A 24,063-nucleotide genomic window follows, 5' to 3' on the forward strand; every position below is an offset into this window, starting at 1 on the left:
GAAGTTGTAATATACATACTTTTGCCTAGACATGACATTAATAGATACCTATCATAAGAAAATAATAATGAACATGCACAAACATTTAACTATAAGGATGTTCACTGCTGTGCACAGGGTCATTTATAATTGTGAAAAGCTGGAGAAAATGTAAAAATTCAACTACAAAGATTTAATAAAATAAACTTTAATAATCCATATAATTTAAATAAATGTGGACAATGAAAGGAATGTTCTAGAGGAATAAATAACATGAATAGTTCACAGTATGTTAAGTGAAAAAAGCAGGTTATAAAATACAAAAATATTGAGTATGTGTATGTATGGATAGAGAAGGAAATGAAAAAAAAAACATACAACCTAATGTTCATGGTACTTATCTCTGGGTGTTGGTATTAAGGTATTTTACTTGTCCAAGTTTTACACATTTTCTATAATAAACATATATTCTATCATAATGAGGAAAAAACAATATTTTTAATTGGCTATGCTTAAGTGAAGCAAAGATAAAGATTAGGAAGTCACTGAGACAAGGATTATGGCTTCTTTATTGCATACGGTCCTGTACAGTTGCTAGAAATGCCTGTAAATTTAGCTGTGCTCTTCTTTGCAGCTGAAAGCAAACCACAAACACTCTTAGCTATGGGGCACAGGACAGCTTTATTCTTAGAAGATTGTAATATAATAAATTCCCAAAATTCGGTACCTCCAGAAAAACTCTATATGCTCAAATTGTTGGAGATTCTATGTGAATCTCATCTGTGTACTACACTTATGCTTGATAATGACGTAAGATAATAAAGAAGATTCCTGTGATTTCTTGGATCATTTAACAAGTTACAGGGTTTTGGATGACCTAGAAATATTAGCAGAGGAAACAATTAAAATAATTTTTTGAACTTTCACCTTTCTCCATCTGGATGGCCAACTATGATGATTTTTAGTGTGTTTCCCTTTCTTGAATACACTTCCACTCTATTCATAAAATGACCTTTTGTTTCTGATGCAAATCATGGCACATGGGCCTTAATTCTGACCCTACTAAACTATTTTTAAAACCTCTGAAAACTTCAAGAAGTAAGGAGACCTTCTTTTAAAGGCTCATTTTTCTGTGCACATTTCCATTCTGAGAAATTATGATTACGGTTTTAATCATATTAATTCTCTGTCTCCTGTTAGCCCAGTTGCCTACTTTATGGCCCTGATTCTTGGTATACTCTAGTCCCATGCTGTGTGCAACAAACTCACATATCAGTGTGACTCATTGAAAATTTAAAAATCTGCAAGTGCATTTTTTATAGTAAAGGTCCCAGGTATTTCTAGAAATCTTACAGAAAGCCTAAAACATGTTGGAGCTTTTTCTCTTTATTGTCCTCAGTGCCATGCAGCCGTTCAGTACATTCAGAGGGATAATACAGGGTGGGCAAAAGTAGGTTTACAGTTATTCATGTGGAAAATATTATAGTAATTAATAAATAATAATACAGGAATAAACTGTGATAAATAGATACACAGAGATAGAGCTTAAACTGGCCACTAAGAAAATTAGGCTATTGTGAGATTGGAAAAGCTTTTAAAACTATAATATTGTTCTTCAAAAGCAATCTAACAAATTTGCGCTTAGAAAAGACATGGATTTTAAGTCTTATTTCCATTAATTAGAAAACCCTGTATTAAAGTCATAATCTAACCTGTGTAGTACTCTTGCCAAAATTATTTAATCTGAATCTAATCAAGGAACAATCACATAAATCCAGATGGTGAGATAGTCTACAAAATATCTGGACTGGATTCTTTAAAGATGTCATTGTTAGTGAAAATAGGAAAAGGACAGGGAACAATTGTAGATGAAGGATACATGATATACAGTGTATGACCCTGGGTTCGATTGGGGGTGGTGATAGTAAGGAACAGCTATAAAGGACATTATTGGGACAATTTAGGAAATTTAAAAATGGACTATATATTAGGTAAAATTGTGTCATCGTTAAGTTTATTGAATATAATAATGGTATTGTGGTTATATAGGAGAGAGCATCTTGTTGTCAGGGGAAACATGTCCAAGTATTTACATGCGAAGTGTTGAGATGATTCAACAGCAACAAAATATGTGTGTACATGTACACACACTAATTTAAAAAAAGCAATAAAGCACATATACCAAAATGTTTTAAAAAAATTCAGATGTTTGAAAGTGCCCTGTACTGTGTTTTAAATCTTTAATCAGTACCTCCAAGTTAGGAATGGTTTTACAGTGATTACGCACATGATTAAAACAAGCAGCACTTCTGCAATAACAGATAGTGAGTATAAGAAACCTTAGATCTTCTGTTGAATATTTTATCAGAAAATTGTTTGAAATTCTCTAGCATAGGTGTTGAAAACCATTTTAAGATATTTTGAATACATTTTAATACCCCAAAGCTCTTTGGTGTCTTTCAGTACCTGAAAGATTTAATGTTTATATAGAATTTGAATAGACTGTTTATAGTCAATTAACATGGCAGTGATCTGCACCTGCTTGTATTAAAGAATTCCCAGAATTCTGTTACCTGCTAACATTAAAATCTATTTCAGACTGATATATTTAAGCAAAGTTTCAATGAATTGTAACACACTGCTTCTTGTGAGTTCTAAGCGAGGCATAAATAAATAACACAATCATGTTTTATCACTATGATTGATGAGGCCGACAGTTCACCAGTTTGCATTTCCCACTTGAGAAGAAATTTAAGATTAGTTTCAAACTGTCTACCTGCATCTTTCTCATCTTGTAAGCATACTTTTAACTGCTGAGGTCTGAGATTTGGAGGAATGGTTATCAAGCCACAGATGTTTTTGCAATGAAACTGTGCACCTCCGACCAAGTCACTGTGGTTCAGGAGATGATAGATGGTATTTTCATGTTGCCTCACAAAAGGGTCAAAATGGCATGGCGAGCGCATGACAGTGAAATGGAGAAATGTTAGTCCTGAGAGGAAATTTATTTCATGGCTTCAGGGGAAGTTTGGTTGTCATGAATAGGCTCTCTCTGTCAGTCTATAAAAATATTGTTTGTAAGGCAGTGATGTATGTCAGACATTGTATGATGTATGTCAGACATTGTATGTGTGTTGGCAGACAGAGCAGCTACTTAAACAAATGCTAAGCCAAGTACAGTAGCCTAAGTCAAGTACTTTGGATGCTTTTAGTGTAAGGATTGCTCTTGATAGAAATATCAACCTAATCAAAGGAATTTCACTTTCTTAACTAAACTTCATTTGTAACTTTTAAAGCCTCTTTGGTCCTAGGAGATTGCACCACCCACCTCCATTCTAACACTCTTTATATTCTAAGTTTTTAAAATCAGCAGTTGCCTCATTTTATTCACTTTTAAATCATTAGGGAACATATATGTTGACCAAATGCAGTACTGTTCACATAAAGCTATCATAAATTTGGGGATAGTTAAGGCTGCTGCTCTTTTGGAGTCTTCCTTTCTTCCCTCCACCCCCCAGGAGATACCAGCCCTTGGCATAATTCCATTAACTGATGCTGTTGAGGGAGAGACTGAGCGGCAGTGTTCGCTCATCTTACACATGGACCAGTGAGGTGCCTTTCTTCTACAAGGATTCACAAAGGGAAAGGGGTTTCATAAGACAGGGACATTAAAGATCAAAAATGTTAGTGGGAGCCTCCAATATCACTTTCAGGTTTGTTTTTCGGTGTTTGGAATTAAACCAGATTCTTTCATGGAAGTGTTTAAGTAGAAGTCTTTCACCCCAAATATTTTTGTATCCAGGTAGCCTCAAGTAATGCATTTGTCAGAAATGAAAACTGATTCTTAAAAGGAGCCTTGAGCCCTGGCTGGTGTGGCTCAGTGGATTGAGTACCAATGCTGCAAACCGAAAGGTCACTGGTTCGATTTCCAGTCAGGGCACGCGCCTAGGTTGCAGGGCCAGGTCCCTGGTTGGAGGCATGTGAGAGGCAACCTAGCGCATACTGTTTATCTCCCCGTCTTTCTCCCTCCCTTCCCCTCTCTCTAAAAATAAATAAGATTTTTAAAATAAAAAAGAAGCTTTGAAAGCCTGATAGATGTATGAAAATGAAATCACATGATCAAAAGAGAAATAACATGATTGAAATATCAGTGAACATGATATAATTGGATAAAAAGCTAGATTTTACAAAACAATCCATTTGGGGGAGGGTTTTTAAAACAGAGATTATCAATAGGACATACTTATTTTAGTAGGCAGTCGACTCAGATGTCACCTAAAAAGAACTTTCTTCTAAATTATTTTAAACTTAGTAGGAGAGGGGATGTTTTTACTGGGAGTGAGAGGTGTTATTTGTCTTAAAACCCTTCAGGGGAGCAGAACAAAAGGGACTCAGTCATTCCAGGTTTAGACAAATAACTCTATACCATCAGCTCTCAGAGAGCTGTTTTGCACAACACAGGGAAAATTGGGCAAGTGGGGGTTGCCCACCCCATCTGTCGTTCTGTCTATTTTATTCAAATATTCTGTATTATCACGGACCAAATTTGTAACATTTTGGCATAGTGATCATTTTAAAAACTTCCTTAAAATTTTTATTGCAAACAGTAAAAAATATTAACAATTCACAAGCCCTTACAGAAATTCATTTTCTAAACAAAAGGAGAATGAATTTTTAATCTAGTTTTAACTAAAATTTACATTCTTTTAGCTAAAAACCTCTATTTTTAAATCAACATACTGGTCCGTTCACATTAGGTATTATTTTAACCATCATGAATTAACTTTTCTCACTCTAACATAAATCTGAGAATACAAGACAAAGAATTCCCTTTTAGAGAAGACATACTCCCTTAACCTCAGGACTGTTTAGTCAGGAGAAACACTACAGGTCTTACATTTGGATAACTCAAAGGTAAATCACATTGTTGAAGTGTGATTTGTGTTTTCATGACTGTGCTTAAACACAGCATTTTAAAATAGAGTATTTCACTCCCTTGCCTTTCCCACCCATCCCCCGTAGCATTCTTCCTGCTCCTCTGCTGCTGGACCAGACTGCGGCTGGCCCCAGATTCCGTGTCAGAGGCCATGACCCAGGTGTCACAGCAGCCCTCACTGCTGGCCTCTTCTCTGAATAATTATATGGGGGGTATTGTGTTGGAGGGACAGGCTTGGGGGCAGTGCAGTCACCCTGGCTAGCCCAGACCAAGGAGCTCTTCAGTTGGACTGCAGGGGAACAATAGGCCTGAAAAGGCTCACACAAAACCGTGTAGCACAAAAGATTATATTAAAAATGGACATTTGGCCAGACACTAGGTTGTATCCTTCACAATTTTACCTTTCTTACTTATTCTGAGCATTTTCTACTTTAACTAATTTTCAGACTTTACATATGCTGACTTTATATCAGTAAATTTTCAGATTGCTACTTACCTTTGTATGTACATTCTAACATATGTGACTGTTTTTAATACTTTGAAACTATCTTGTGACACTATTGCTAGTATAAGCAAACCTTTTCTGTAGTAGTATTTTAAGTAAATAATTCAAAGTAGTACATAGTGATTTTTAAAGTAACACTTTATATTTTCTTAAGACATTTTATTAAGCCACTCTAGCATGCCCCATGTCTGTAAATAGAACAAGTGACAGGGATTGTCCTGAATTAGTGATTATGCAGCCCTGGCAAAGGAAGATCGCTTCATTTCCTTTGGTCCTGGGAGGATTGTTTCTCCCACCGCCTGAGAAATTTCTGTACAGGGATGCAGAACAGAACTTAGGAAGTTTTCACTAGACTTGATTTTAGAAATGATGTCAAAGAGGGACTGACTCGTGTGGCGTAAAGTTTTCTCCTGGTCCTGACCTCAGGTTTTGTCTGAGTTTTACCTGCCCCTGACCTGTCTGCTTTGGCCTGGCTGTTCTCAAGGCCTCCAGAGCCTCACCAATAAGCAGCTGTTGGAAGAGACAAAGGCCTGGTTTTCATGACTCCAGTATCTCTTACTGTTGGTCAACAATGAAACACTTTGTAAAAAACTGTTTTCTCTTATGCATTTTCTAAGACGCCAAGCTTCCAGATATGTTAGTATTACAAGAAAGAGTTTATGAAATTTGAATTGATGTCCATCAGTTTTACTGTCACAGTTCCTTTCCAATCAGAAAGGTCTTAATAGTATTTGGGGGAAGGTATGGGGTGGGGGTGGGGGCACTTTCTGTTAAGATAGCCTATTTTACCTTTTATAGCTTGAAGTGTAAGTGCAGAACAATGATCAAAATCCATAGGATTGGAATTCTTAAAGAAAAATTAATTTAGTCCTTAATATTTATATCTTTGATTATTCTGTCTTTGCTCTACCGTGTATTTAACTACCTTCAATGTGCATTAATATCACCCACTTATTCAGGGCCTGCCACCTGACCTCTTTCAGACATAACCTCAGATCTGGTAGTGGGCTGAAAAAGAGGTTTAAGTCACAAAGCCACTCAGTAGGAGAGGATGCCATTCTTTAGAATATAGTCTATTGATTTACACATGTTCTTACATGTTTTGCTATTTGGCTTCTCAAACATTAGTGATTATATGGCCCTGGCTTTATGAAACAGGCCCACAAGCATAGAATTGGAGCTGAAGAATAAGAAAAATAAGTTTAAAAAAAGAACTACTCTGTGTTGTGGAAGATACAATAATTGATGCTCATAAGGATGGTTTTGAAGCATCACAAAAGTTTCAGTGTTTTTCCAGCATTCTAAAGAACAAAGTTTTATTCTAAAGTTTAAAATATATCCTTAGATATCTTACAGGGTGTGGGAAAAGTAGGTTTATAGTTGTTTGTATGGAAAATAATACAATAATAAACAATATAAGAATAAACTGTATTTCATGTACTCACAACTATAAACCTACTTTTGTTCCACCTGGATATGGAAAAATGATTGATTCTTAAAGAAAAGCTAGTTTACTTATGTAGAAGTATTCTTATACATAAAATAAAAATAATTCTCATTTTATAGGGTTGTAGTAAGGATTATTTCAGATAATACATATCAAGTACATACTAGCTGTTGGCATATAAAAGACAATACATTTTCCCCAACTACTCTATTGACAAAGCAATTCATATTCATTGTAGAACACATAGAGATACAGAAAGCAAAATAACTAAAAATTCTACCAGATAGAGATAGATACCACTGTTAATGTCTAGGTAGATATCAGAAGATATTTCATTCCCCTTTATAGCTCTTTCTTCAATGATCCGGAACCTCCTTGCTCCTCCATGTTTTCCTTACCCCTACCCCTTCTAATGAATTTACTCAGTTAAAGGGCCTAGATACCAGATGTCATTCTTCCCCTTGGTGATATCTCTGCTGTATTGGATATTGTCAACCAGTCCCCCCTTGGCTTCCATGATAGTTTACCTTCCCGGTTTTCCTCGTGATTCTTTAAGACCACCTCCTCTCTCAGCCCCAGACTGCCAGGCCCGGCTGTCTTTTCTGTCCCGTGCACCCATCCTCTCTATGGATGACTGCTGAGTGTGGTTCTGCATCCTGCCTGCTGGCTCCGTGCAGCTCTTTGAATCACCACCTGGTCAGCTCCGCTTGAGTATTCCTCCAGCACCTCTGATTCAGCGTGTCGTCGGCTCTCCCAAGCATATCCTCTTCTGGTTCTGTTGGTCCACTCAGACTGGTAACTTGGAGCTTTCTTACTCCCTTCTCACGAATCCCTTCTCTTGGCAATTCCATTCAGATGGCTGTCTTCTCTATGTATGTGATAAAATCCATAATGCCTAGCCTGGCTCTCCAAGACTCTGAGATCTGCCCCCAGCCCAACTTCTGCATGACCCTCCCTCATAAACCCTTTACTGAACTTGTGCCTGTTACGCACTCCTGATCCATGTGTTCCTGATCTGGAGCTTTTGCTTATTCTCTTCCCTTGATCGCCCTCTCTTCTTTCCCATGCTTACCATACGGTCACATTCTGCGTAAATGCACTTCTTTGAAGCCCTGCCCACACTCCAAACTAGGAGAAACCATTCCCTCTTTTTAATTCCCTTGGAATTTTAACAAATTCCTTCCGGTCTTGCATGGGGCTTATTTGTACTTTTGTTCTTCACTCCCTTAATACACTGTTAACCTAAACAAATTTGTAAACAACTGATACATTGCAACATCCTATTCTTAGAGACCAGGAAACTGAGATCCAGGAGACTACCCAGTTTGCAGCCACACAGATACTAAATCCAAGATTAAAATCCAAATCCCCTAATTCTCAAACCAGCCCCCTCCTCTACATTTATTTATTTAGCACTAAAAAGTACCTACTAATTGCCAGGCATTTTTCTCGGCACTTTACAAATATAAATTCATTTAGCTCTCATTTTATAGATGAGGAAACTTAATTCAGACCCAAGTAGTCTGGCTCCAGAATCTATGCTTTCATCACTACACCAGCCTGTCCTTCTGTGTGAGAGGGAGCAGAGATTAGGAGTCACAGGATGCTAATAATAATTGTTTTATATCATTACTACTGATATTTGTATCAGTATGTTACTATTGGTGTTATTATTATACGTGGGCACTCTTTTAATCAGTTTATGTGAGTTAATTTATTTTTTCTTCCCAACGGCCTCAAAAGGTAGATGCTGTTATCATCATCATACTTAATTTATAGGTAATTTTAACCAAGGTACAGAGAGAAAATAACTTCACCAAGTTACACAGTAATGACTGAGCTAGAATTGGACAGGAAGTCTGGGTCTGACAAACCAGCCCATAACCACTGTGCTGGACTGTCTCTTTGCTTCTTAATAGCACTGATTCATTAGCAATGCCATATTTTGTGATTCATGCTTCCTTTTTTGAATTGCTCATTTTAGCTGGTATATGAATAGCTCCCACCTTAACAACTAAATGAGTGGGATCATCACTCCCAAGTACACAGGTGCCATCTAGTGATAGAGAAGAGAAACACAAGTTATTCATGTAAAGCACTGGAAGGAATGGGATTTGTGTTATTTTGTGATCTTTTAAGAACATGTTGCAATGAAAAAGAGGATGTTAATACCATCCTTTTTAGTAGGTTATTCCATATGTTAAAAATGCAGCTAATGCACTATTATTTTTAAATCATATGCTTTTTAGAATGGAATTAGGTTCTTGATCATTGTGTCTTTTGGCATTACAGGGAGCCTCACTTTATTGATCTCTGTTTTTCTTGTTCTGAGTGTAGTTACTGAAGGTAATTAAAACCTAGTTGTTAAAACTGGATATAATTAACAGAATGAACTAGTTTGTTGTGTCCATCTGCTTGCTGTTTCTAATGCTAGTCCTCAAACTCTCCCATATTTCCCACTTATGAAAGAATCTACTGTTCTTTCATTAGGGAAGAAATCTATTAAGTTATTTTCCAAAGCATTTATTACCAGGTTGTTCCTTTGTTAGCAGATGAGAGATTGTTAGATTACTATGAAAGATATGGATGAAGGTAGATTTGACACTGAGAGGATTATATACCACGTGACATGCTCACCAAAACAGCAAGCACTTTTAGTGGCCATAAACACAAAACACAGCACATTGTCATATAGGCAAGTCAGACGTGTGCTCGAGACCTTTGGCTGCTTTATGCAAAAGGCATATTAATGAAGAATGAGACTGGTTAGAACTTCACCTTAGTATTTCCTCACTGTTAATTTGCTGATATTCTGGATTCTAGACCCTGCTGGTATGAGCAGGTGTCTTTGATAATCATTCGACTTCACAAAGATGATTCCCAAATTTAAGTGCACCATATTTTTGGTGGTAGTTTTGTTTTCCCAGGCAACTTTACTCACATAATAACGGTAATGATAATGTATGTATACTAATTATAGGAACTGTACAAATTACTTAATAGACATGATTTCATTTAATACTTTGCAAACCCCTGGAAGGGATTATATCTCTTTTTTCCAAAGGCAAATAAATGAGATTAAGAAAACTTAAGAAACTTGTTCAAGGTTATAAAATTAGTAAGTAATACAGAGTATTTACCCATCTCTCTCCTTTGGTAGATGAAATATAAAGCACAAGTTGTGTCTTTCTAATCCTTGAGACTTTCATACAGTGCCTGATTTTTAGGAGGCACTTGATAATTGTTTATTTGATACTTGTGAATTCTTTCTTGACTAAGCAGACTTCTGGTTCTGATTCCTCTTTATGTGAAACAAACGAGTAGAAGAGCTAGTGGTGAGGGTGAATCAGAAAGAAGTGAGCCAAGTCCTAGAGATAGTCAAAAAAAGATAAAGGATATAGCCATCACAGTGTTTCAAGAAAATCTTCATTTTCTGGCCAAAGGTTGAATCCCTAATAAAGAAAAACATGATAATTTGGCCAGGACCATGATTTTCTTAACTTAAGCTGAGATACCATAGATATGAATAAAAACATTTAGAGTCAGATTTGTGTTAAATTAATTTGAACTTTCTTTCCTGACCCTTCATCTTTATATATTTCTATATCTTTAAGCAACTTTAACCGTAAATCCAAGTACTACCTATGTGAGCCAACCAGCCCTGGGGCCATTAAGAGTTAACCATATTGAGGAGTGAATTTTTACCCCTTGTGTTACTTCCAGTCAACATGGAGGCATAGGGTGACATGCTTTGCCTCCTCATGCAACCACAAAAAGAATTGCATCTAAATCTGAAAACAACACCCAGAACTGCCAAAAAAATCAAACTATATGGAAGTCCGACAACCAAAGATTTAAAGCCACAAATCATCCAGATGGGTAGGAGGGGCAGAGACGCAAAGACTGGGTGGAGAGGCAGGGAGACACAGTGTGGTGCAGAGAGGTTGTGGTGGCAGCAGCAGATTGGACGCAGGCGGTCCCACATTGACATGTGGTGGATAAAAATCGGGAGGAATACCTTGGGAGCAAGCGATCCCAGCCCCAGGCCAGACCACACAGCCCATGGGTCCAGCACCAGGCAGATAAGTCCCCATAACTACTAGCTGTAAAGACCAGTGGGGACTGAGGCAACGGAAGGAACTGTGGGATTTTCAGGAAACTTTGCTTAAAGGGCCAACATGTTCTTAAAGCAAACACAAACCCACCCACTCTGGGATACACCCCCAGAGCAACAGCTGGAAGGGCACCAGTTGCATATGGGGAGTGGGTGAAGTGACCGGAAACAGGGTAATTGCTGAGGAAACCCTCGGAAGCCAGGGCATGGCTCAATCCCCTCTCTGAGCCCTCCCCCACACAGCCACAAAGTGGTGAAGTAGGTTGCCCCACCCTGCTGGTTACTTAAGGCTCCACCCCACACAATTTACAGATGCCTTTTACAGGGAGTCACAGTAGGTCTACCTGATACACAGAAACAAATACAGGGAGGCTGCCAAATTGAGGAGAAAAAGAAATGAAGCCCAAATGGAAGAACAGAACAAAACCCTAGAAAAAGAACTAAAAGAAACAGATAGCAAACCTATCAGATGCAGAGTTCAAAACACTGGTGTAAAGATGCACAAAGAACCCGCTGAGTATAGCAACAGCACAAAGGAAGAAATGAAGGTTACACTAAGTGAAATAAAAAAAAAATCTACAGGGAACCAACAGCGAAGGAAAGGAAGCTGGGATTCAAATCAGTGGTTTGGAACATAAGGAAGAAATAAACATTCAACCAGAACAGAAAGGAAAAACAAGAATTCATAAATATGAGGTAGTATAAGATGACTCTGGGACATCTCTAAATGTGCCAACATCTGAATCATAGCAGTGTCAGAAGGAAAAGAGGAAGAGCAAGAAATTGAAAACTTACTTGAAAAAATAATGAAAGAAAACTGCCCTAATGTGGCAAAGGAAATAGACATACAAGTCCAGGAAGCACAGAGCGTCCCAAACAAGTTGGACCTAAAGAGGACCACACCAAGACATACCATAATTAAAATGCCACAGGTTAAAGATAATGAGAGAGTCTTAAAAGCAGCAAGAGAAAAGCAGAGAGTTACCTGGAGGTGAATTCCTGTAAGACTGTCAGGTGATTTCTCAAAAGAAACTTTATAGGCAAGGAGGGACTGGCAAGAAGTATTCAAAATGATGAAAAGCAAGGACCTACAACCTAGATTACTCTGTCCAGCAGAGCTACCATTTAGAATGAAAGGTCAGGTTAAAGAGCTTCCCAGACGAGTTAAAGCTAGAGTTTGTCATTACCAAGCCATTATTACATGAGTTAGAGACTTATTTAAGAAAAAGAAGATCATCAAAACTATACCCCTTGTGTTGGGTTTTGAAGAAACTGGGACCAGTTTTCTCCGCAGCCTTTCTTCTTCCCTTGCTTAGTTTTGAGAAGGCTTGCATTATTCTTTGTGGCTACTCTTCCTGACTCTGCTGTTTTCCCCCTGAACCACACAGACCACGTCTGCTGAGTCTCTGTAACCAAGCACTGCATGTGTGGTGATGCTTAACTCAAGAAGAGCTGTAACATGCAGTGGGAACGGGTTCCCTGTGTCACTTCATTGTGATCCTGAGTCTCTGCTTTGTCCACTATGCATTAGAGGGTCTGTGCAAAACTGCAGTTTTAGGATTTGTGCTACTTAAGTTGAGGCACATTTGTGCGTTTAACTGCATTTTATGTATTGGTCCTAAACTGTTGGGGTTTTTTCTCTGTATCTTTAATTTTGTTAATTATGTAGCTGTTATGTTTTCTTTTTTAATGACTCTTATTGCCTGATAATGTTCATTTTTACATTTGAGGTCTGTGATACCTGGGTCCCCTCTTTTATTTGCAAACAGTACATGAAATCAAATTCCTAACAAATTGGTGAACAAGAATCAGACAGGTTGTTCCAGGGTCTCTGGATTAACAAACCGAAGTAAAATAGCGACTAGATTTTGAGATTGGAGTTACGTGTTTTCCAGCCTAAAAGGGGCATATGGCCCAGTGCTCAGTTTGGTCCCCTTCCTGGCACTGTTTACTTTTTAAAATTCTTGTAGAGCATAAAGAAGAGATCACACATGAACAAATGTGAATGGTTTTTTCCTCTCCTTTAAATTATTTTTTCCACATTGTATGATGCCCTGTTCTTTTTCCTGCTAAAATCATTTCCAAAATTATCCTGGGTCTGTCTTACCTTTTTTATGTGGACAGAAAGGAATTCAGGGACCCCTCCATGTGTTTGATTTGCCTGCTCGTTGGCTTACCTTTTCCTGACCTCATGCGTACTACCAGGCGAAGCAGCACAGCACTGGAGAGGGTTGTGCTGGCTACTTGGATGAGTTCCAGATGGGCATCCGAAGGCATGCCCTCCTCACAGCAGGCTTGCTAGGGTCTCTGCTGAGTGGGGAATAGACAGGTGCTGAGGATCCGAAGGGAGCAACTCTGTTCTCTCATCTCAGAACACAGAAGCTGCTTCTGTCTGAACAACAACAACAACACAAGGTTAACTCTGAGTTTAAAATTTAGTATAAGCAGTTCACTTTTTTAAAGAGAAAGAAGGGAAAACTTGAAGAATCAATTTTAAGTTAAAAAAGTAAAAGCATTCCACTCTCTGCCATGTGAGGATATAGCAAGAAAGCAGCTATCTGCAAGCTGGGAAGAGGGTCCTCACCAGACACTGAATCTGTGGGCACCTTGATCTTAGACTTCTCCGCCTCCAGAGCTGTGAGAAATAAATGTCTGTTGTTAAAAATAAAAAAATAAATAAATCATTCCAAAGACATATTCATGAAGTATTGATCAGTTGTTTGCACAGTAGAATAAGGATTAATCTCTCTACCTATTCTAACCCTCATCAAAAATCAGCTTTCCGTGAGAGTTGGCTTGTATCTGTATCTGGTTCCCTGAGACCAGGAGCTACTTGGACAAATTGTGTCTCAGCCTTTCTTTCCCGTATCTTCTGCATTCCTGACATAGTACCCCACACTCAGGAAACTTTCCCAAAGATACTCTTGTAACTGAGCACAGGCAGAATGAAGAAATATTTCTGAAGATGGCACTGTGAATTTATAAAGAACTAGATTGCAAAGAGCCTCTTCTGTTTGTACCAATCAGAAGGAATATTTGTAATATTGAACTCAGGATTCAGTTGACTAATGAGATCAGCAATATGATAGGAGGAAAGAAAGAATAAAACTGATTCAAATTAAGTAGCCTTTAATCTAAACTGAAACCTTTTGAATCTTAGAATTGCAGTGCTGAGTGTTGGAAATGATTTGAGTGAACAAATCCAAATATGTTTCTATGTTCTGTGGCAATTATTTTATAAAATTCTTGAATATATTTCTATTTTAAAATTTATTATAAGGAGACAAACTTGCTGTGACAAAGGCACATGTGTTTGTGTCAATTTAAAGGCCCTGTGCTCTCATACCCACAAGTTCCTAGTTCAGCTTAGTATGGCATTAGACATGCTACTTAATACCTTTTACTACAGCCTTTAAAAAATGGGAGTAATGTGTCTTACAGAGTTTTGTGATACTCAAGATAATATACCTGAAAAACATTTTCTGTAAGATAGTCAGAAGTTATTAGTCTTCCCAACTTTTTACCTAGAAACTACAGAAATTCTCTTAAGTTGTGTAAATTTTTCTTGTGTTTTTAATTTTATAAAAATAAATATAAATAAAATTTTAATATTTTAGGAAATGTTTAAATGGATTTTAATATTAAATATTAGAATATATTAATCATTTCTAAAATATTTAGACAAACTCCTAACTTTGGAGAATTTAATAACCTTTACATTTGACTATAGCTATCAAAGATTATTTTTTGATATCTGGGTATATACCAAAAGGCAATGAAATCTGTACCTTGAAGAGATATCTGCACCCCTACGTTCATTGCAGTATTATTCACAGTAGACAAGATACGGGAACAACCTAAATATCTGTGAGCTGGTAAATGGATAAAGAAAATGTGGCAAACACACACACATACACAAAGGAATATTACTGAACCTTAAAAAGAATGAAATCTTGCCTTCTGCGTAGCATTAATGGACCTAGAGGACTATAATGTCATTCCAGAAAGAGAGTAGAATGATGGGTGCCAGGGGCTGGAAGGTGGGAGAAATGGGATGAGGTGGCCAAAGGGTATGAAGTTGCAGCTACACAGGAATAAATTTTAGAGACCTAATGTATAGTATAAGGACTCTAATTATAAATATTGTATTGTGTACTTGAAATTTGCTGAAAGTGTAGGTCTTTAGCATTTCCACCACGCATATACACAGAAATGGTAATTATATGAGATGATGGATATGTTAATTAGCTTGATTGTAGTGATCGTTTCACAATATATATGTATATCAAACATCAAGTAGTAAACCTTAAAAATCAGCTTTAATTTACCAACTATACCTCAATAAAACTGGGGGGGGGAAGAAATATATTATTTCTGAATGATATTTATTTTTGCTCTAAGCAAGTGCTCTATAGTTATCATAAATGGTTATACTTAAATTTATTGATGTCGTTAAAATTCTTATATATTTTCTAGTGTATATGATTTAAATTTTATAATGATTTATTTTCTCAAAGGCCAGAAACTTTTTTTGTTTTAATATGCGTGGAACGAACTTTAGTTTTCAGATTGTGCCAGTTAATTAATTCCAGTAGAGGGAGCCCCAGCTTATCTTTCTTGAAGAATTTAGCTCTCAACTTGAAAATACAGGTTTATGGAAAGGACGTGCTTAGAAATAAATAACACATGGTTCTAAAGATTTTAAAATGTACTATACTAAAGAATGACAATTGTAATTCTCCTAAACTTTGAGGGGAAAAACATCTGACTTTGATTTTCATACTTTTAATAGACTACTCTCAAGTAACTAAACAAAAACTACATAGTGTGACTTCTTATAAATGATTCATCATGTAAACCCAAGTCTTTTAAAAGCAAGAATCTATGTCTGTTCAGTTGAGGAGGAGGAGGAAGAGTGGTTTTAGTAATGTTACCATTTGAAGTGAGGTTAAGCAAAGTAAAATTTTAAATAATTGGTACAGTCACAGTAGCAACGTCATACTAAGGTGAATTGCTGAGTCATTGTGTACGATAGGGAGAGAGAAAATTTTGTTACTTAGAACTGGTATTCATTCAGAAGATTTTAAACCCAAACTCTAGAAAGGCTCTAGGACCTTTGTTGTATCTAGGTGGCTGGACCTAATTATTACCTGTTGGTTTCTTTTTAGACCCCAGAAGAAAATACCATGTGAGGCTGCTGGCTTACAATAACATAGAAGATGGTTACCAGGCAGATCAGACAGTCAGCACCCCAGGATGCGTGTGTAAGTACAGTTGTGGTAGCTCCTTTCACTGTGTATGCCTCACACTCCTGTTTCTCCTCTTCCTTAAAATTCAAGTGTCATTACTACTTAGAAGCCTTATTGGTTCAATTACTTTATATTCCCCATGGTACCTAAGATAGTGTCTTGAACAAGTACATGCTTAGTAAATATTTAAGTGAGATGTATTTAGTTGTAAGAACCTATTCTACTTTTGCCTGCAGAAGATCATAAGAAATTTAACTGGGAAAATAACCCTGAATACCTACATATACTGAGTTTTCTTTCATCTGCTCTAACCTTGAGGCTAATTATTTCCTTCCAGTTGCTGTTCAGTTTTGTTGCTGCTAAGAGCTGTTTGATTTTGCTACTAAAGTGGGTGTCAGTCTAGTTTTAAGCCCGCTGCTGGCTTTCTGAAAGCATTGGCCTGGTAGCTTGACTTCTCCATGCTTCTGCATTACAGTCTGTGTATTGATAATATTTGATTCCTTATCTTCTAACTCACGGAAGCATCGTTCAAGTTTGAATAACGTTTCTAGACCACTACAAACCTGTCAGGGAAGAAAGATCTAAAGTGAGCTTATCGGATGGGGTGTTAAGATTTTACCACTCACCACTTTTTAAAATAAATGTTATACTGTGCGGTAAATTGGCCTTGTCTTTTTCAATAGCTGTTCGTGATCGCATGGTTCCTCCTCCACCACCGCCCCACCATCTCTATGCGAAGGCTAACACCTCATCTTCCATCTTCCTGCACTGGAGGAGGCCTGCGTTCACTACTGCACAAATAATTAACTACACCATTCGCTGTAACCCTGTCGGCCTGCAGAATGCTTCTTTGGTTCTGTATCTTCAAACGTATGTAGCTTCTATTAATGGTTGTTGTCTTTGCTCCCCTCCCCATTCATACTTCCTGCCATCTTGGGCTGGCTTGAGCTTCAGCTGTAAGCGTTTTTCTTAGGACTTACCTTGCTTATAAAATGTCTGGATTGTTTTCATCTTTACCATATTCAGCTCTGAAAGTGTATTTTTTGACATTTAATTTTTGTAAATGACTTTTTTTTTCCCCAGCCTGATGCAACAAAATTAGGCAAGAAGCTATTTTGACTCATGTGGCTAAAGAAAAACATGTTTAAAGAAAGAAACAAAAAATAATTTTTATGCTGGCATCAAAAAATAAAGCAGGTTATTCTGTTTTCTAGGGTATAGATAAAAAGATGCCTATCACTATGATTTAGAAGTATAATTTTATTTCCAACATTTCAGAGGAAATCTCTTTGTATTAGGACATTTGTAGGCATATTTTTATAGGATAATACCAAATGTTGTATATAATGGTCAAATTAGATTGCTCTTTTAGTGTAAAATAATTTTAGTATGCCCTCCCTACCTGTGTTGATTGGACATACTGACAATCTTTGAGAAAGAATGTGCTCACAGCATTAACAGCTTCATTGCTCATTATTATAGATCAGAAACTCACATGTTGGTTCAAGGCCTAGAACCAAACACCAAATATGAATTTGCTGTTCGGTTGCATGTGGATCAACTTTCTAGTCCCTGGAGCCCCGTCGTCTATCATTCTACACTTCCAGAAGGTAAAGAAGGCAGCTCCCTTTTGGGTTTTATCTAAGTGTGTAAAAAATATATATGTTACTTTGAAGAGGATTCTATCCTGGTTGCCCCCTACCAGTTGATGTGTATGTATTTGTTTTGTTTTTTAACTTTTGAGATTTTGTTTCCCTTATGAAATATATTTTTTCCCTTCTCAGCCTGTGTATCACACAAGCAAATGGGCTAAAATCATGTATGCTGTTTAAGGCTGCACTGAAATCATTTTAAATGTAAATAAGTGAATAATACATGTGTTAGGAACCTCACATTAGAACTTCTGTCTATATGTATGGTTAGCTTGATGCTGTGCACAGTGCATAGATATGTTACCTAATTGAGCACCAATTCTATAGCTTACTTGTGACTCTAGCTAAGATATTTTGTCTCCAAAACTTGCATTTCCTTTTCTCTGGAATGAGGGTGAGGGACTACTTTAATCATGCTGAAAGAAGGCAAAGGACATTTACTTCAGTGAGCAAAAGCTTTTTTGCTATGGTTTTGACAGTATTTCATATGCTATGTGATGCCCAAAACCAGCTCCTCACACTTTTATCTCAATTATTAAAAATGGGATCAATTAAAATCCAAAGACTTCATTACCTTTCGAAGATGTGAATTATTAGTGTAAAGCCTGCCCTTTAAACTCACTGATCCACAACATTTTTGGAGAATAACTGAATGTTTCTGGTCTCAGGAGTATTTTCTTCAGTGGCTTTCTAGATAAGGTTGAATATATATTCTATACATTTTAGTAAGAAACGTAGTTTAGATTCAGTACTCAGTGGGGTAAGACTCAATATCTAATGAGCAGGTGCTTCTGGTAGGATTGTAGACCCGTTTAGGGATCAGTATTACAAAACCATGTCAAGAGACCTAAAAATGCTTACAACCTCTGACTTAGAAATTCCCCGTCTAGGAATCTGCTATCTCTTTTATATTTTTTAACTGTTTCGAACATTATCAAAATTAAATTAGCATTCAGAAAAAGAAGTAAAGTAGTATTTTACTCTTATTACTAATAGTCAGTGAAAGCTATAATTTTCAGATGTGTTTATAGTGGTTCCTAGCTTTTCAAATTCTTTTCTGTGCCTGCCATTGTATTAGCTAGGTATTTGCATGTGTATGACCATTTATCCTAGTAATACCATATTTTCTATATGTGTGCACAGCACCAGCAGGCCCACCAGTTGGAGTAAAGGTGACACTGATAGAGGATGACACCGCTCTGGTCTCTTGGAAACCCCCCGATGGCCCAGAGACAGTGGTGACACGCTATACTATCTTATATGCATCAAGGAAGGCCTGGATTGCAGGAGAGTGGCAGGTCCTACACCGAGAAGGTAAATATGATCATAAATTACCAAAGAGGGATGAAAAGTGAGATTACTAGTGATAAGGAAACAAGGGAAAAGAGGGATCTAGAGTTTGTTTTGAATTTGTATTTATGAAGTTACAAGTTTTTAAGGATTTTGGTTTTATTCAGAGAGCATTGGAAAGCCATTGACATCTTTGAAGAAGGAGCCCATGATTCATATTTCAGAGTGATCATTCTGACTATTGTGAATAGAAGAGGTTTGGTTGAGGAGCGGGCAGCAAGAGTAATGCAGAGAGACTAGGAAGCAATGATGATGGTCCAGGAAAGAGATGATAAACCTGGATTAGGGTGTTGAAGATTCAAATGGGAAGGAGAGGACAATTGAAAGACATTAGAGACTTGGTAACTTAAGGAAAGAGGGTGAGAGATAAGAGAAGGAAAATTGTTATAGGTAATTACGAGATGTGTGGTAGTGGTGTGTCTTTTGATGGAGTAAGAAACACTGGAAGAGGACCTGGTTTAAGGGAGAAAACCTTTGTACAGCTACTAAAATGGACTACTTGCAAATAAATTGACCCATATATACAGGGAAAGGCTGATTAGAGTTTACAAACACTGAATTTAATTTTTTAACACAAAATTATTTTTAGCTGAGCAAAACTGAATTCTAAAACTCTTTAACATTTTTACTACATGCTCTTATCATTATATCCTTTTAAAATTTTTGACTCTTTCATTTGAATAAATTCTACATGCCAGTTTTTAGATAGGCCATCACATAAATTGTAAAATTTCATTATTTTGGCACTTAATTCACATGTGCATGCTGAGAAAAGATCAGTTCACCAATCAATTAAAAGCTTAAGGATTTCAAGAAGAAAATTTGTTGGCCATCTATATGTTCTAAACACTTCATAGTACTAGGCATACCACATAGATTGTACCTTTTAAGGGGTATATTTACTGAATTAAGAGAATAAACTTCAAAGGCACTATGTGGATGTAATAAACCCTATATGCAATTGTAAAATCAACAAGTGGTAACTTTAGCTGGAGTTTTTGTAGTCATATATTTATAATATTTTTCACTAAGCAGAAATCCCACTAGGTAGTGATTTCTTAGTCACTGAAGAGACATGAAAGTAACAAGTACTTGCCAGCAATACAGTGTTATATTTGTGTCAATTTTCTGTTGCTACCTAACAAACCACCTTAAAAACCACTTTACCTTCTCACAGCTCAGTGAGTCAGCAGTTTGGACTGGGATCAGCTGGGCAGTTCTCTTGGTCTCTCCTCAGGTCACACTCATGAGGCTGTAAATTATCTCACAGTTTCAACAGAGTGTGGGTAGCTTAAAAACAGCAAGAGAGAGTTCTGACATCAGGACAAGAGGGAGGAAGCCCTAGTACAAAGCTTTGCAAGTCTCTGCTCACATCACATTTGCTGATGTCCAATGGGCAAAGCAGATCATATAGGCAAGCCCAGAGTTAGTGTGGCAGAGGACTGTCCATGGGTGGGATAGATGGATGTAGAATGTACTTGGGGCTATTATTCTTACAATCTACCATAATATCCTTAATTATTTCCAAAATGATTTATTGATACATTTGACCAGTGATTAACCTAATTTAATGAGGTATTTTATAAGTATTAATAAGAAATTTTAATTTACCCTGGCTGGTGTGGCTCAGTGGGTTGAGAGCCAGCCTGCAAACCAAAAGGCTACTGGTTCAATTCCCAGGCAGGGCACATTCCCAGGTTGTGGGCCAGGACTCCACTTGGGGGCATGCAAGAGGCAGTCAATAGATATTTCTCTGGCACATTAATGTTTCTCTTCCTCTCCTTTGCCCTTCCTTCCCCTCTCTAAAAAACAAACAAACAAACAAATAAATAAAGAATTTTTTAAAATCTTTAAAAAAATAAAAAGAATTTTAATCACATGAGCACATACTTCCTTTAGCTCTTCATTTGTGCCTGCCTAAAAAGAAATGATATTTTGTTTTGGTAAAGATGTAGGAAAAGATAAGGGGCAAAAAGAGGAAGAATACTAATATTTCTTCCCTATACATCTATTAATCTCATATACATATTGTGTTTATGTATGTTTACATGTATAATTAACTCACATAGTTATTGCCAAGTAGAGTAAGATTTTTTTCATTAGTTAAAACATTTTTAAAATGTTCCTGGTGACCATATGATATTTGTGGCTAAAATTGTACATGCTAAAATGGTTGAGCAGAAATGTGAAATGAAAGTATGCTTGTGTGTAATTTAAAGGATCAGAAATTAGAGCCTTTATACTTGCTGATAATATAGTAAATCAGCCTAAACTATTCAATGTTTTAAAAATCTAAATGCACTATCAGAAATTATGCTCTACTACAGCAATTCCTGAACTCTGTTGCTTGTAGTGTGTTTCCCAAGGTTGTAAAAGTACCCCTCTTTAAAAAAAAAAAAAAGAGTTCCATGACTAAATAAATTTAAGGAACATTACTATTCCCTCCTATTAGAGATTCACATTGGAAATTAAAGTCCTTTACTGAAGGAATCCATTTAACTCATCACTTGCCAAATAAATTGAACGACTAAAAATAGGAACATAATTGATTGATAAAATGAATTCTTACTGAATGATTAGTATGTGACAGGCCCTTTCCTAGGCATTGGCAGTGCTACAGTGAACAAAACAATGTCCCTTCCCCATTGGAGCTTACTTCTCGGGAAACACACAAATATAAAAATATTCAGGTAGTATCATAAGTGCTATAAAGAAAACTACAATAAGAGGGAAAGACAAAATGATGGAGATAGTAAGGTAAGTTCTTTTGGAAGAAATGACATCTGAGAAGAGCCATAAGGTATCTGGGAGAAGTGCAAAGGCCCTGAAACACAAGTGTGCTTGGCATGTTAAAGGAACAGCAAGAAGGCAAGGAAGGCTAGCGTGAAGGGAAGAAGAGGCAGTGGGAAATGAAGGGGGTGTGGACAGGGGTGATCATCGCTGCAACCAAGGACAGGTCTTAGAGGGCAGAATTTGAGGATCACTGATTTTATTCAAAGAGAGAAGGAAGACACTGGAGACTGTGGATCAGATTTACATTTTAAAAGGGGTACTCTGGCAACCACCTGAAAAATTGGTTATAAGGAGGTAAGAGTAGGAGTTAGAAACTATTTAATATTACTTAGTGTCCATGTGGGAATTAATGGGGGTTTGGACTGGGGTGATAATGGGGAAGGTAATGAGAATCAATGAAAACATAATTTGAAAGAACAGCCGACTAGATTGGCCGCAGATTGATGTCCAAAAAAAAAAAAAGCAAAATTGATTGAGGAAATCAAAGGTTTGGTTTTGAACATGTGAAATTTGAGATGCCTTTCAGATTCTAAGTAAAGAGATTGGACAAGTGGGAGGATTTAGTTCATGGGACTAGTGGTATAACAGAAGTCGTCACTGGAGATGGTATTTAAGGCTTTGGAACTGGTGCTGTACACCTGAAACTGATACAAATAATATTGAATGTAAACTGTAATTGAAAAAGACAATTTTAAATAGAAAAAAGACTGTGGAACTGAAGAACAATCACTTAGAGAATGTGCATGAAAAATAGGAAGGTCTGAGACCTCATTCTGGAGTAAGTGCTTCTTACTCTTTGCTTTTACATTTTAAATGAACACTCCTTTGGTAACAAATAACTTATATTTTAATATAAGTTCAGTTGGCATTTACTGAGAATTATCTTGCACAAGGCATTATGCTAGCTGTTCATTCATATTATGCTGTTCAAATATGAAATTTTCTGTCTTCCAGAAAGGGAAGAGGAGAGGGAAGTCAGAGATAAGGAAGAAGACTTACTTTCATTGAGTATATACACTTTTGTCAGACATTTACCAGTGGTCATTTATTTTGTCTTTGTAATAATTGTCTGAGGTAGGAATTACTGCCCCCATGAAGAAAGTAAAGTTCAGTAATGTGCCCCAAGTCACAAATTACTTAGTTGGTTAGTGTACCAGCATTTAATCAGCATTGATACAACATTGAGCCTATTACACTGCCTGGTTTGTGAAGCTCCTAATCTAGCTAAAGATTCGGCCACACATAAAAGACAGTAGACTGAAATAATCACACCGAGATTGAGACATTTTGTTGAGAAAATATAGGGACAGTCAGCTCACTTTAATATTTGGGAACTGCTTTGAGTGTGCTCAAAAGGGAACCAGAATCTTATAGTTTCCCTTTTTTGTCTAAGGAAGGGGAACATGCATATACACAAACACACTCAACTCACCTGCTTATAAAATTTAAATGAAATGAAAAGACATTTAATTTTAGGTGATTAGTTTTTTGCCTAGCACTTTAAAAAAATTAAATATAAAGTATTCTAAGGTAAAATGGAAGCTCAATTATTTATTGAATTGTTCTCCCTCCTAGCTAATTGTAACCTGTCACAATACATCTCTGTTTTTTAATTCATCTGCCTAAGAACACAGTAAGAATGGAAAGGCTCTTCCTGGTTCTAAATAGGGGTCAGGTTGTTTATTTAACAGCTGTGTACTCAAGTAGCTCACACTCTCTTCAGGCCAAGTTGAAACCATAGAATATGAAAACAAGCTGTTTTTGGCTCCTCACATTGCCACTTGGTTCAGCTGCCTCACACCATGTGATCTGCAGAGGTGGCCTCTGAATCATGTCCTCGGCTCTAAGATCATGCTGCATTTCACTTGCATAATGAAATATACTCTTGCAAGTGCATCACAGTAGTCTACTCTGGCCTGGAGGTGACTGCTACAAGCTTTTGTAAACCCTTTGAAGCTATTGTAAGGATGCCCTGAGTCAGGAAAAAGATGAAGTCAACATAGGAAAGCTAGGTTGCCCTGTGAATACCTACCCACAA

At 37.0% G+C, this 24,063-nt stretch overlaps 1 protein-coding gene across 1 annotated transcript in view; it reads left to right on the plus strand.

Moving 5' to 3' along the window:
* PRTG (protogenin) overlaps positions 1 to 24,063 on the plus strand; it is a 120,310-nt gene that overhangs the window by 87,718 nt on the left and 8,529 nt on the right. The window contains exons 12-15 of the mRNA XM_054565388.1: positions 16,150 to 16,245; positions 16,914 to 17,100; positions 17,713 to 17,840; positions 19,026 to 19,196. Coding sequence (XP_054421363.1) covers positions 16,150 to 16,245; positions 16,914 to 17,100; positions 17,713 to 17,840; positions 19,026 to 19,196 — 582 coding nt within the window. The remainder of the gene's footprint in view (positions 1 to 16,149; positions 16,246 to 16,913; positions 17,101 to 17,712; positions 17,841 to 19,025; positions 19,197 to 24,063) is intronic.

This window comes from Pteronotus mesoamericanus, unplaced genomic scaffold (genome assembly GCF_021234165.1).
Source record: "Pteronotus mesoamericanus isolate MK-2021 breed Mesoamerican mustached bat unplaced genomic scaffold, CSHL_Meso_final contig_164, whole genome shotgun sequence".
Classification (NCBI taxonomy): domain Eukaryota; kingdom Metazoa; phylum Chordata; class Mammalia; order Chiroptera; family Mormoopidae; genus Pteronotus; species Pteronotus mesoamericanus.